The 13,720-nt window shown below is 52.3% G+C and overlaps 1 protein-coding gene across 2 annotated transcripts in view; it reads left to right on the top strand.

The window, feature by feature from the left end:
• Nucleotides 1-13,716, top strand: part of LOC122681144 (transient receptor potential cation channel subfamily C member 4 associated protein) — a 68,359-nt gene extending 54,643 nt beyond the window's left edge. Inside the window, exons 9-19 of one of the 2 annotated variants that reach the window (XM_043882870.1) lie at nucleotides 699-841; nucleotides 3,061-3,192; nucleotides 4,729-4,787; nucleotides 6,349-6,450; nucleotides 7,812-7,895; nucleotides 8,915-9,005; nucleotides 10,003-10,143; nucleotides 10,728-10,836; nucleotides 11,450-11,562; nucleotides 12,428-12,634; nucleotides 12,799-13,716. In XM_043882870.1, the coding sequence (XP_043738805.1) occupies nucleotides 699-841; nucleotides 3,061-3,192; nucleotides 4,729-4,787; nucleotides 6,349-6,450; nucleotides 7,812-7,895; nucleotides 8,915-9,005; nucleotides 10,003-10,143; nucleotides 10,728-10,836; nucleotides 11,450-11,562; nucleotides 12,428-12,634; nucleotides 12,799-12,936 (1,319 nt within the window). In that variant the 3' untranslated portion in view covers nucleotides 12,937-13,716. Of the gene's footprint in view, nucleotides 1-674; nucleotides 842-3,060; nucleotides 3,193-4,728; nucleotides 4,788-6,348; nucleotides 6,451-7,811; nucleotides 7,896-8,914; nucleotides 9,006-10,002; nucleotides 10,144-10,727; nucleotides 10,837-11,449; nucleotides 11,563-12,427; nucleotides 12,635-12,798 lie in introns of both variants that reach the window. The other variant, XM_043882869.1, reaches the window with a different exon arrangement.
• Nucleotides 13,717-13,720: the final 4 nt, after the last annotated feature.

Here is a 13,720-nt window from a genome sequence, read left to right as displayed (position 1 = left end):
TTTGTTAATGAGGTAGTGGGGTAAATGGTTTATCTAAAGCCCAGAACACAGTGCTTGACACACTTCGTGTCCCATAGGTGCTACATAGCTGTTGCTGTCATTGCTAATATTGAAATCGGGGGAAATGAAAATCTGCTAGTAGGTTCATCTCCATCTCTAGTATCGATTGTGACGCCTCGTCTGCCTTAGGAAACTTCCCGTGGCTGCTGTTTGAGCAATAGGAGGAAAAAAGTCTTTCAAAAAGATCCCTTTTAGTCCTTCGGCGGTGCCCCCTTGTGGAATCTCGGCAGAATGACCAAATATTCAGAGTCATTTGTGACCTGAAGAGAATTTGACACAATTTCCTGCTGGTCATCTGTCTGGGTGCCTTCTGGGCGTGGAGGTGGGATGAGGGGTCCAGATGAGGGCAGAGAATGGGTTAGGGTTCTGCGTGGGCTGTGTCAGAGTATTTTTACTGTGTGTTAAAAGCTGATGGGGTAGAATTGCAGAGTCCGTATTTCCTACATGTCTAAGCTTCCCTGACCCCTGGTGGCCTGACTTTCAGAGTCTCTGTCACAGACTTGGGGCCCAGTCTAATGGCTGTCACCTCAAGTCTGTTCAGAGCAGGTTTGAGGGGCAGAAACGTGTTTCCTCACAAGCAGTGACTGAAGCCTCTCTCCTGGTGGCTGTCTCAGCCTCCATTGTGTTCCCTCCTCCAGGGGCTTCTGAGGAGAATGGCCTGCCTCACACTTCAACTAGGACTCAGCTGCCTCAGTCAATGAAGATCATGCATGAGATCATGTACAAACTGGAAGTGCTCTATGTGCTCTGCGTGCTGTTGATGGGGCGTCAGCGAAACCAGGTCAGTCCCTCCCCACATCTCAGAACAGGAGGAGCCAGGAGCAAACGCTTCCCGGGCGCTTGTGGTGTGCCGGGTATCCTGTTCAGCAGCCTCTCACAACGGCTGTGTCCCTAGCCCAGCAAAGCAAGGAGTTGGGTTCCTTAGCCCTGCTTCACAGGTCAGGAAGCCAGTCTGATTCCAGAGCCCATAGTCTTTCCATTGTACCTTACTGGGGCAACATTTCTAGATAGAGCTCTGGTGCCCCAGGCAGAAGTGGGTGGCTTAACCATGTTACCCGACCTTTTTAATACACAGAGTAAAGGTGGGTGTCTGCCCTGCAGATGCACTGAGGAGTTGCCAGTCTGATGGGGGCTTGGAGTGCTGGGCCAGAACTAAGTCAAGTTATGACAGCTGGGCAGCTACCAGGGGTCCAGCCGTGTGGAGGTTCCCTGAGTCTTGAAGCAGTTCCAGGAGGGAGGGCTGGGGGTGGGGTGCTCTGGAAGTACACCCCACTCCACTCCTCCCCAGGATGGACAAGTGGCCCCCTCCTGTTCCCTCTACCTCTTAGCGATGTAGCGAGGCCTGAGGGGAGCTGGGAGCTCGGCAGTTGCTGAGCACCTTTTTGAGTCAGAGACTATTCTGTCACACACCTCTCTGTGAGATGGATGCGGTTATCACAAGTTTGCAAGTGAGGAAATTTTAGAGAAGGTAGAAGGGGAAAGACTGGCTGAAAAGATGACATCCGGCCTGGCAGTGTCCTGAAGAAAGCGAGGGAGCTGGGCATGCTGACCACTTCGCCCGAGGTGGCCTACTAGGTCAAGGAAGCAGGCCCTAATGGTCACCGGCCTGGTGGTTTAGTGGAACAGTAGAAAGCTGGGGGTGGACTGGAACCAGCAGTCAGGAGAGGCAGGCTGAGGAGTCGCAGGGGGCCAGGTTGCCTCTGGCTTTCATAGGCCATTTAAGGACTCTGGCATTCACCCTGAGTGAAATGGAAAACCATCCTCCAGCTGCTGTGTGCAAGAGCTGACAGTAGCTAGGACCCACATGTTGATGGCAGGGGTGGTGAGCAGTGTTTTTGTTCTGGATCTGTTTTGAAGGTAGAACAGGTAAGATTTGCTGAGAAGTTAGGTATGGACTTAAGTGGAGAGAGGAAGTAAAGATGACTTCGAGACCTCTTTCCAAGCAGGTGGGAGGAGTGGTTTGCTGTTTATTGAGATGGTTAAGACTAGTGGGTAAGGAGTGGAGGGGCAGACGTCTGTAGGGAGGAAGGGGCAGGGTTCAGTTTGAACAGGTTAAGTTTAGGTATCTATTAGAATTGGCACTGGTGTTACCTGCACCTGAGTTAGGGGTGAGATGGGGCCTGAAGTTATAACTTTGGGGGTTGTCAAACTGTGGTTGGTGTTTAAAACCAGGACACACTGGATGAGATCCTGCCATGACATCCACAGCACTGGGGCTCCTTCCTTCCATGTGGTATATATTTCATATAAAAAACATTAGTCATGATGTCTTACCTGTGTTGAGTGCTTTTTCTTTTTTGAGACACTTCTGTAATCATATTTGAATTTGCGGGTACTTGGTAAGTTACACAGCAGATGATGGCCTCCATCCCACTTGATGTTTGTGAAAACCAGGACCCATATAAGGGCCATGTTCTCAGTCTCCAGGCATTGTCAGAACAGGACTTAAACCCTGCTGCTTTGACTTTTCTTTCTGTCCCTTCACCGTGGCAGTTCCCCTGCTCCCTTAGTCTCCCCGGTACCAAGTTTCTATGAATCTTTGTGGTCTTTGGTTAAACTGATCACAGCTGCCTCTTCCAGCTGGCCTCAACCCTGTCTTCCTGAGAGCCAGCGTGATGCTGGTGTGTCCTCATTTGCACAGTCAGCATTTACTGAGTTCCTACTGTGTGCCAGGTACTACCGGGACATGGATTATTTTAATAGGTCAGTAATTTACATAGTTCTGTATTGAGGTATAAATAAGTATCAATGAAGCCTTTCACCCCTCTGATCCTGAACATTCAAGGTTCTTCCATGAGGCATCTAATTGTACCAATTATTAATGTCTCTAGAGAGTGTGAAAGTGTATTGATGCATAGTGAGAATAAGTGTAGATGTTTTCTTTAAAGCTCAGTATTGCTTTCTTTGTCCTGAAGGCTTCTTGTACATATATGCCTGGGCTTTTGATAGACCTTCACTGCACATGTGTCTTCATGCTTTTTTGCCTTCCTGCCCCTCCAGGTTCACAGAATGATTGCGGAGTTCAAGCTGATCCCTGGGCTGAATAATCTGTTTGACAAACTGATCTGGAGGAAGCATTCAGCATCTGCCCTCGTGCTTCATGGTCACAACCAGAACTGTGACTGTAGCCCGGTGAGCAGGGACCCTGACAGCAGATGCCAGGAGTGGTTGTTTCAAGACCTGCTGTTGGCCCTTTGAAATCTCCTTCTTTGAGGGTAGAGCAGAAACTAAACATCACAGCCCATGTACTCCCATAATTGGAAGCCACCTTGGGGAAGGATCTGACCCCCACCCTCCACCTACCCAGGAATCCCTTTGGGGACCCTCCACCAGCCTCCCATTGTTCATTCACCTCCGGGCATGGCCACCCACTCCACTCCAGTGCAGCAGGTTTTTCCTCGTTCTGTTCTCTTACCTCATTCTAATCGACATCCTTAATATGAGGTTTGCCTCCCAGAACCATGCCAGTGGTTGGCCTCCAAGAGGACTTTAGGAAGTTTTTTTTTTAAGGGTTGAGGGCTCATGTCTACCTGGTTTTCCTCACAGTGCCCTAAAGAGCCCTGAACAGGGAGTCTAGATCATCGGCCGTCAGCACCACATCAGTGCCACACGGCTGTCGGGACCCAGTGCATGGGTCCTGCTTGGTCTCTCCTCTGCATTCTGGGGACTTTCCTCAGTGCTGTGTCTTCCAGTTTGCTGTTTTTCTCCTTGGCTTTGTCAGATTTACCTTTCAACAGATCCATTTGAGTTCATGTGTTTTGCGTTTCTAGACATTTTGTCTGGATCTTTGTTAAAAAGTATTTCGTCTTTTATTCATTATGTTAAATATTTTCTTCTTCTGTTGCATTTTCTGTCTTTAATTTCATCTCTTTAATTATTCATACCATACTTCTTTATGGTCTGTTTTTGGATTGTTCACAGAATGCTAATACTTGTGTCTGCATCTTCAGACTCAGCTTGGGGTGGAGTGTTGCCTTGTGTTTTGTACCATTTATAGAAGATCACCTTCAGGGGGGCTTGTTTTCCTTGGGGATACTGGAAGTAGTCCCATAGAACATTTGGCTTTTGTCTGCCAGGTGCTTTAGGGAGCACCAGGGCGAGTTTTCACATTGAGCATCTGCCCTCCCCCTCTGGACGTGTGAGCACCTGCAGACAGGATTCTTTGCCAGCTCCCTGGGCTGGTAGGTGGGGTTTTTCTAACCCTTTTTTCACTAAATGTATCAGCTCCACAGGCTTTACTAGGCCCAAGGTCCTGTCTGGTCCCTACAGAGCATTGAAACCCAACCCCTAGCCCAAATAAGTCTCATCTGCACTTCTCTGCCAGCCATCAGTCTTGTGCTCACTGCTCTGAACTCAGTCCTTCCTTCATTTCTAATTCTAATGGAATTTCCTTTCTTTCCTATGTACTTAGCCTCACATTGAAAATAATTTCAGTTATTTTGTATCCAGTATCTTGGAGTGTTTTTAACAGAAAGGTTCTGCCTTAGCTTAATCCACTGCTGGCCAGATGCGGACAAAAGGTTTTCTGACTAAAGAGGAGTCCTCCCTGTGCGCCAGGACAGGGACTCAGAGAAGCAGCAGGATGCCCAGGCTCTCACCAGAGCCTTTTGTTTTCTTTTGGAACATTGTGACTGTGGTCTTAACATCGAGGATGCACGTGTATTTTAGGACATCACCTTGAAGATCCAGTTTTTGAGGCTCCTCCAGAGTTTCAGCGACCACCACGAGTAAGTACAAGCTGTCCCCAAGAGGAGACTTGGTTCGCTGTCTCTGTTCTCCCTTTGTCTCGTCACTGACCTCAGCTGAGGAGGACGCGGGAGCCGTGAGAGCCAGTGTCACCTCAGTGTGACCATGAGGCTGCACTTCCATAAGAGCTGCCGTTTGTCCAGCCCTTCCTTTATGCCAGCACTACCTGAGCTTCCCCTGGACCCCCACAGCCACCTCGGAAGTGAGTGCGGAAGCTGCTGTCCCCATAACACCCCTGGAGTCAATGCAGCTCTCGGCTCTCTGTCCCTCTGAGCCAGGAGTAGACAGCTTGGCTATTCGCAGGGGCCTGTAGGAACCTCGGATGGGCAGAGTGGGCTGAGTATTTGTATGTTGAACAGTTGGGATATTCTTTGCCTGTACGAGGAGATGTACTGTCTCCCATTTTCCTTGGAACACATTCTGCCCTCTCATTTTTTATTCTTCAGCCTTTGATGGAGGATGTGTAGGAGAATGATTCTCTGCTATGAGGAAACAGTGCAGGCAGGGGAGGAGTAAATGGCAGCTGACCCTTGACCTTGACACTGGGAAGACGTTGGTGAGCTGGCAGACAGAAGCAGGTGCTACTCAGCTCTTACCACCTGTTGGGTACAGGAAACAGGGCCCACTCTTATGTAGTTTCTGAATTTTTCCCCCAAGAAAAGCCAGAAATGAAGATTTCTGTGCAAGGTCCTGATTTTTAGGTGCTGGTTTAGATTCTTTGTGTAAGCTAACAGAACATGCCTGAGGACCCAGGTGGCCTCAGGGGCCTTCACTTTGAAGCTTTTGTGTGGGTGGTGTGGATCATCCTCTCCGAGAGGTTCTCTGTTTGAAGGCCTTAAGCCCCAGGAAGTATGTCAACTCTCTGAAAAATGGCACCAGTATGTCCTGAATGTATCCTTTTTTTCCTGAGGAACTGGGTCCCTCGCTTTCATCATTTGATGGGTCACATTTGCAGGCTTGGATTGTGTATATTCTAAAGCAGCAGGAAAAGGGGGGAGTGCTTTTCATGGGAGTGGCAGGATCAGGTTCCAGTTTTCCGAAGATCATTCTGGGTGCTGTGTGTGGGATTGATTCCTGTGGGAGACCGTTTAGGAAGCTGGTTCTGTCCACATGATTTGGGTGACGAGAGGCTTAGGTGTGAAGGGGGAAGGAAGAGTGTCACATTCGGGCCTTCTGGTGGGTGAGCTGGAATAGGGCCAGGCTTGAGTAAAGTGATGAGCATCTGGGCATCATGGAGTTGGAAGTGCCTTTGAGAAATTAAATAGAAATGTTCAGTGGCAAAAGAAAGGCCTTAGACATACTAAGGAAAGGGGCCTTGTTAGTGAACATGCAGGCAGAGGGTGGGCGTTGGGGCCAGGGAGACTCCCTCAGCTGAATAGCAGTGGGCTCCATGCCCTCCCCCAGAATGCTACCTTGGGGTGAGTGGTTTTCAGGGCAGCTACCGGGGGCTTCTTAACAGAAGTGGGCAGCAAGAGACTGGCCCAGTGTGGATGCGGCAGCCCCAGTTCCTGTCCATTATCACCTCCAACACATCTGTTTCAGGAACAAATATCTACTGCTCAACAACCAAGAGCTGAATGAACTCAGCGCCATCTCTCTCAAGGCCAACATCCCTGAGGTGGAAGCCGTCCTCAACACTGACAGGTGAGCATGCATGGGGTGCAGCTGAGGCCCACAGCCCGCCTGGCTGCCTGCATGTCCCGGGGCTCACAGACAGGTGCACCCGGGTCTGCATACTTGTCCTTTCTCATCCACGTGTAACTGGTGTGCCAAGGGCTCTTGTGTACCAGGCTCTGTCCTCCCGCTACCTGCATTGTCTCATTGGAGCCCCTTGGCAGCCTCGGAGGGAAGTGCCATTGTCACCCACTTTACAGACTGGGGAGCAGGGGCTCAGCGAGGTCACCTGCCAAAGGTCATAAATGCTCTGCCCCCTCCCTGGTCACTCAGCTTCGTTGACCTCCTCCTTTCCTGCCCTCTGCCAAAACCCATTAGCTGAGTAATGCCTCACTTTCTGGAGCCAAGCAGGGAGGGCTCAGGCTCACAGGGGTCAGGGCAGGGAGGACTGTGAGCAGCAACAGGAGTCGTAATTCTCTGGTCTTTTGTTGTTATTTTTGGTTTAAAAGCAGCAGAAATCTTTGTTCAAATGAAATTGAATGTAGTCCCACATCTGTCTGCAGTGCAGGAGACCCGGGTTCGATCCTTGAGTTGGGAAGATCCCCTGGAGGAGGGCACGGCAACTCCCTCCAATATTCTTGCCTGGAGAATCCCCATGGACAGAGGAGCCTGGTGGGCTACAGTCCATGGGGTCACAAAGAGTCAGACATGACTGAGCAATCAAGCACACAGCCCAAGGCCTGTAGTAGATGAATAGTAGAACTGCTCTATTTGAAGGGAAAGTTTAAGGGCCTAGACTCACTGCCTGCTTTGTCCTCTCTCCTCCATAATGCAGCCTGAGTCCCTTTCTCATTTACTGTCTTTGCTTCCTAGACCAGGAAGCAGAGGCCCAGAAACTTGGGTTTGTGTCCATGGCCACCTGAAGCTGAACCTGGGGCCCAGGGTGCTCCCTGCCTTACTTACCCTGTCAGTGGCACAGACTTTTCCCCATGTCTCAGACTCTGTCATGGTGGTTCAAACCCACTTTTGTCACAAGCAGCCCTCCCTCCAGCAGTTCCGAGTCCCATATGACTCTGGATGTGTTTTTGGCCTCTGGTCACTTGTCAGCGAGCCTGGGCAGGGAAGGCTGCCCTGAGATGTGAGAATGCATTTGGCTTTTTATTTCTGAGACTGCAGGAGTCCTTAGGGTGCTCTGAACCCAGGTGGAGCAGGAGGACATTCTGTAGGTTTAGAAATGACTTCATGTTTTGTTTTGTTTTGCTTTTTACCCACCTATGTCAGCAAAGACACCCAGCCCCAGGGTCTCAAGACATAATTCTTGTGCCATATGGAATTTGGCCTCTGTCAGCCTCTCAAATCTGCCATCAAGATTTTTGTCTGTTTTCTTTCAGGAGTTTGGTATGTGATGGGAAGAGGGGCTTATTAACACGTCTGCTGCAGGTTATGAAGAAGGAACCAGCTGAGTCATCTTTCAGGTAGGTCTGGATACACACCTCCCACTTCTGAGGGTGTGTTTAAGCTGTTAGAAATGCCTTCTGTCATCACCAGCTTCCACCCCACTTAGCTGGTTACTGTCAGGGCGAGGGAATCTGCCGGCTCCCTGGTGTTGACTCAGCACATACTAGCTTCTGCTCTGTGCTGGCAGTGTGTTTCAGGAATTGAGCCAGCGTTCAGCAAGCACCTATTCTGTGCTGACGCTGGACAGGCAGGGAAAATGGGAGCTACAATCCCTACCCATATGGAGGTCCCTGGGTTGCAGGAAATAAGCATGGGAAGACTGCTATGCGGGGGATGCGGTGTGGAAGGGCTCAGAGCCAGGACCTGCCCTGCGGACGGTGGGAGCGAAGGAAGCGCTTGTGGGAGGGTGTCCCAGTTCCTTAGACTCATCCATGTTGTCTTAGAGGCTGTGGACAGGACAGTGGCTGAGGGAGGCATTCCATCAGCGTGGGTGTGAACTGTGAGCAGGCTCCACGCCCAAGGGTCCCCTATCAGCTCAGCCTACCTTGTCCCTCCATCCCCTCATGGATCCAAGCATTGCCCTCTGGGGCCACTCAGTCAATATCAGCCTCCTCTTCTCTAGGAAAGCCTATCAGAAGTGAGTTCAGTGACCCATCCACATGCCTATCTGGTCCCTCATGCATTTCTGACCTCTTCCATGTTCTCCTGTTCCTCTGAAGGAGCGGAGCCTAGAGTATGTTTTCACACGTGACTCCTGGGGCAGTCCTCTGAGCCCACATGCTCCTTCCAGACGAACTACAGAGGACTGTTCCCCACTGAGCCATCAGCTCCCTAAGGATGGGGACTCGCCATGTGTTCCCAGTGCCCTGTATGAGGCCCAAGGACTGATAGATGTTCAGTAAACATGTACCAGTGTTCAGGGTGTTGGATCAGTGAAAAGGGCAATAGACATCTCCAAGCCCCTCGGTGAATGGAACGTGGGCCAAAAGAGGGCAGCCTTAGCCACCTGGGCCAGGGGTCAACATTTGGGTCGCAGGTTTTGGCAAGCCCGGGCTGTGGAGAGTTTCCTCCGAGGGACCACCTCCTATGCAGACCAGATGTTCCTGCTGAAGCGAGGCCTTCTAGAGGTAATGGCCTGGAGGAGCCAGGGTGTCGGGTGTCCCCTTCTCCCCCAGCCCCATACATTGCTTTCCTGCCCTGAGACCTAGAGAGCTGGCAGAAGCAGACCATACTCTATCTTCAAATGCCTGAACATCTCTCTGGTATTTCCCCTGAGCTTTCAGCTCTGGGTTCCCCGTGGGTGCTTACCAGGTGATTGAGGGATCTGAGGGGTGGCCATGGAGGATTATAGGAGTCTGTGAAGTTGCTCAGCAAGGCCTTTTGACCCCAAGGATACTTTGCTGCTGACTATTTAATTTCCCTTTATTGAAAAATGGCCCCCAGAAAAAGCAAAATTTACAAAAGGAGGTAGAGCAAAATGTCTAAAGCTACAGTTGGTTTAAAAAAAAAAAGATACAAATAAGAAACTGACCCATGAATTGTAATAAAATTCATAAGGTAAAGAATTCATCCAAATCAGTATATATGACCTCAAGAAAATGAAAAGGAAGCACTATAACTGTCTTGTAAAAATTCACTCATTGTAAACTTTTCCATTTATTAACATGAACCATGGGGTCAAAATGTGTCTCCTGTCCTTAAACCCCATGCTTCACTTGAATGGCCTCAGTGCTCAGGCCAGGGCCGTATTACCTGTGGAGACAGCTCCCTCCCTGTGAGCTGGAGAGTTTGGCAATCGTGAAAAGACTTAGCTCAGACCTGGGCAAGCAAGAGAGGTGGTAGCTACATACCCCAACCTACCCTCACCCCTACCCGCCCCACTTCCTGGTTAGGTGTGTCAGGCCTGGCCCTGCCCTTGGAGCCACCAGCATCCTCCGATGAAAATCTAGACAGGGGAGCAGATTCTATCAACCTGGATGCTTGCTCGAAGCTAACACAACATGGGCTGAGCTGTGTATCAGGGCTGGGGGAGGCAGGCGATGGGCAGCTCAGATGAGCACAGCCTGGGGGCTCCAGGGACCAGCCACCTTTTCCTGCCTTCATTGTGTCCTCTCCCACCCCCAGCACATCCTCTACTGCATCGTGGACAGTGAATGCAAGTCACGGGATGTGCTGCAGAGTTACTTTGACCTCCTGGGGGAGCTGATGAAGTTTAATGTTGATGCATTCAAGAGGTTCAATAAGTACATCAATACTGATGCAAAGGTTAGTCTAAGCCAGGGCTTCATGAGTTCACTGTCTTGTCCAGAAGTTATGTCAGAGCCCTGGTCCTTGCCAGTCTTCAGTTGCTGGTTTTATACTGGAGAGTCCTGGGGTCAGCGGGCAGATGTCAGTAAGCATTCATTAACCCTTGCTCTGCGCTAGACCATGGGTATGCATGGGATGAAAGTCTCACCTGCTTGTGGGCAGGTGGGAGCAGGTGAGCTTGGAACTGACTCTGATGCAGTGTGCCAGGTGCCATGATGGGCCCCGGAAGGGCAGGACTGGGCCTGATGTATTAAGCTTTCAGGGTGTATGTGGTAGAAACCCAGCCCAGACTAATAAAAATGACAGCAGTCCCTTCGGTGCAGAAAACACTGGACATGGTGTCTGAAGATCTGGTTCAGCTCTTGCTGGAGCTGCTTATTAGGTGGGGAGGGCAGGGCACCGAGTTCCTCTGAGCTTTGATCTTTCTGTTGAAAATAGCTGGGCCAGGGTAGGTGGGTGCCCCCTGCAGTGACCGCGCACCCTGGCCTTGGCCATCTTTAGCCGAGAGCCCACCACCCCCATCAGCCTGGCCCCCGCTCCAGTTCCAGGTGTTCCTGAAGCAGATCAACAGCTCGCTGGTGGACTCCAACATGCTGGTGCGCTGTGTCACTCTGTCACTGGACCGATTCGAAAACCAGGTGGACATGAAAGGTAAGAAAAGGCTAAATGCTGACGTGAGTCAGTCCATTGTGGCTGCACTGGTATCAAACACCCAGCCTCTTGCAAGGTGACAGAAATTTCTGAAAGTCACTACACCAAACACCCACTTGGTTGGGGTCAGGGCAGTGGCACTCTGGGTGATTTTCATGATTTTTCTCTATCATCCATGCTTCCTCTGATGGGCATGTGTGACATTTTAATAAAGGTTTGGAAAAAAAAAAAGACATTGTTGCCAGCAAAATGCAAAAACAACACACAGCCTTCCTCTCCTGGCCTGGAATTGCCTGGATGAGAAGGATTCAAGTGGTGAAGCCTGGGGAGGGCCTCAGGGAGGCACGGCCCCAGAATGGGACTGAATGACAAGGTGAAGGTGTGCTCCTGGCTGGGTTCTCAGGGGAATGCAGACCTGGCCATGGTGGCAGAGCAGCTGGAGCTTTGTTTCCGGCTGCAGCCCAGCTTTTCTGTAGTCATTTTGACAGTGGGGGCTCCCAGCTTCAGAGTCGGGACCCGGGGGGGGACTTGACTAGAAGCCTGGGTGTCGGGCCCCGGAGCCACAGAGCATTCTCTGCACCTGCTGCTCACGCCTCTGCCTGCCTGTCTGCAGTCGCGGAGGTCCTGTCCGAGTGCCGCCTGCTCGCCTACATATCCCAGGTGCCCACGCAGATGTCCTTCCTCTTCCGTCTCATCAATATCATTCACGTGCAGACGCTGACCCAGGTGAGAGACCTACAGACCTGCCCCCCGGGAACGGGGGGATCGGAAACAGTTACCCTCATCCTGGGGCCACCTTCACCCTAGAGGTACCTCTCCTGTCACCCACCCCTTCATTCCTAGGAGACCCTCCCAGCTATTCTGAGGACTTGTTCCAGTAAGGGATCAGCTCCCCATTTTACAGAAGGGGCCTGGGGAAGGAGCAAGGCTCCGAGGTCACAAGTGGTTTGGGCAGAGTCTGGGTGGGCAGTGAGTTCCGACTCCCTGTTAAGTGCTCTCCAGGCCCCGCCTGCAGCACAGACCTGGGGCTGGACCTGATGTTGACACCCATCTCTTTCAACAAATAACTGTGCAGCTGCCCTCCTCCAAGCTTCACACCCTCTTTTCTAAAATGGGGTGATACTCAGAGGTTTTCTTTTGTTCCTTCATCTAACAAACATTTATTAAGGCAAGACCGTGGGCTGGGGATGCACAGTGAATAAACAGACCAAGACGCTTCCTTTGCAGAGCTGTGCCAGTCTAGTGCTGAGTGAGAGAGATGCATGCGCCCAGCTGCCCCAGGGACTGAGGCTCCCAGGAAGAAGCCGTGCCTGAGCTGATTCTGGAGGAGGCATGGACTGACTAGACTAATAATGCCATTCCCCCCAACTCTGGGGTGGGCGAGGGGGGCAGTGAGGGCCAGGAAGGCACTGGGGGCAGGACCCTCGTCGTTCTCTCCGCAGTCCTCTGTTGGCTTTATGCAGGGGCCCCACCGTGTGAGGCCCATGGACACCTCCACCCTGCCCACTACACCCCCTCACCCCCGGCCCCGGTCCACCAGGGCCCCTGGGCTGCCGGCACACACCTGACCCACACAGCCCGATCCTTGCAGGAGAACGTCAGCTGCCTCAACACCAGCCTGGTGATCCTGATGCTGGCCCGACGGAAAGAGCGGCTGCCCCTCTACCTGCGGCTGCTGCAGCGGATGGAGCACAGCAAGAAGTACCCTGGCTTCCTGCTCAACAACTTCCATAACCTGCTGCGCTTCTGGCAGCAGCACTACCTGCACAAGGACAAGGACAGCACCTGCCTGGAGAACGTGAGTGCCCCGCCCCTGAGGGCTGGCAGGCAGGCTGCGGGCACGGCGGCCCAGGCTCCTTGGAGGGGCAGGTGTCCGGGCTCCTGATTCCCACCGGGCCCTGTGGAAGGCAGCTCTCTACCCCTTACCAGGGCCCTTCCCGTGGCCCCTCTCTCTGTGCACAGAGCTCCTGCATCAGCTTCTCATACTGGAAAGAGACCGTGTCCATCCTGTTGAACCCGGACCGCCAGTCTCCCTCTGCCCTTGTCAGCTACATTGAGGAGCCCTACATGGACATAGACAGGGACTTCACCGAGGAGTGAACTTGGGCCAGGCCTCGGGTGGCTGCTGGGCCAGCGCGGGTGAGCGGGGTACGCGTGCCTCACGCCCTGCCCTGCCCCCACCCTTCCCTGCCTCCCTGCTGCTCCACCTGCCCCGGGTCTTCAGGTACAGGCTGGGTGGGAGGGAGCATCTAGAAGCCCTTGGCCCCTGAGGCTCCGGGTCATTGGGGCGCCTCAATTCCCTCAAGATCGCCATGATGAGGACAGGGGTGCTGTGCCCACCCTTCGTTCAGAACTCTGGGGCCCTGGCCCACCTAGAGCTAAGGGGACTTTTAAAAACAGCTCTGTCTGAGCTCCCGCCCAGTCTCTTGACTGTCAGTCCTGGCGTGGGGAGGGAGATGTGGGCCCTCTCCCCCAATCTGTGAGCCGAGCTTGCCCTGGCCTTTGGACCCAGGCAGAGGCTTCTGAGCCCCTGGGCAGGGGTGGGGGATACCAGAGAATGCTTCTTTCCCCCAGGCCTGCCCATCTGTCCTTCCCTTCCTCCCTCCCTTGTTTTCCTTTAGCTCCTCTGGTTCTGTTTGCTCATTGGCCGCTGTGTTCATCCCAGGGGTTTCCCCCAGAAGTGTGGGGGGCTTTCTCCTTCAATCCCCTGGGGCACAGGGTGGCTGTGCCCCACCCACCCCCAGGCAGCGTCTCCTGCCTGAGCCTGCCCGCAAGGGAGCCTGCCTGGGAGCACACCCCCGGCCCCTTCTTGTGTTGCCAATTTATTAACAACAAATAAACCAATTAAATGGAGACTATTAAAGAATTTATTTTAAATGACTGA

This window comes from Cervus elaphus, chromosome 23 (assembly GCF_910594005.1).
Source record: "Cervus elaphus chromosome 23, mCerEla1.1, whole genome shotgun sequence".
Classification (NCBI taxonomy): domain Eukaryota; kingdom Metazoa; phylum Chordata; class Mammalia; order Artiodactyla; family Cervidae; genus Cervus; species Cervus elaphus.
This window is presented reverse-complemented; position numbering and strand designations above follow the sequence as displayed.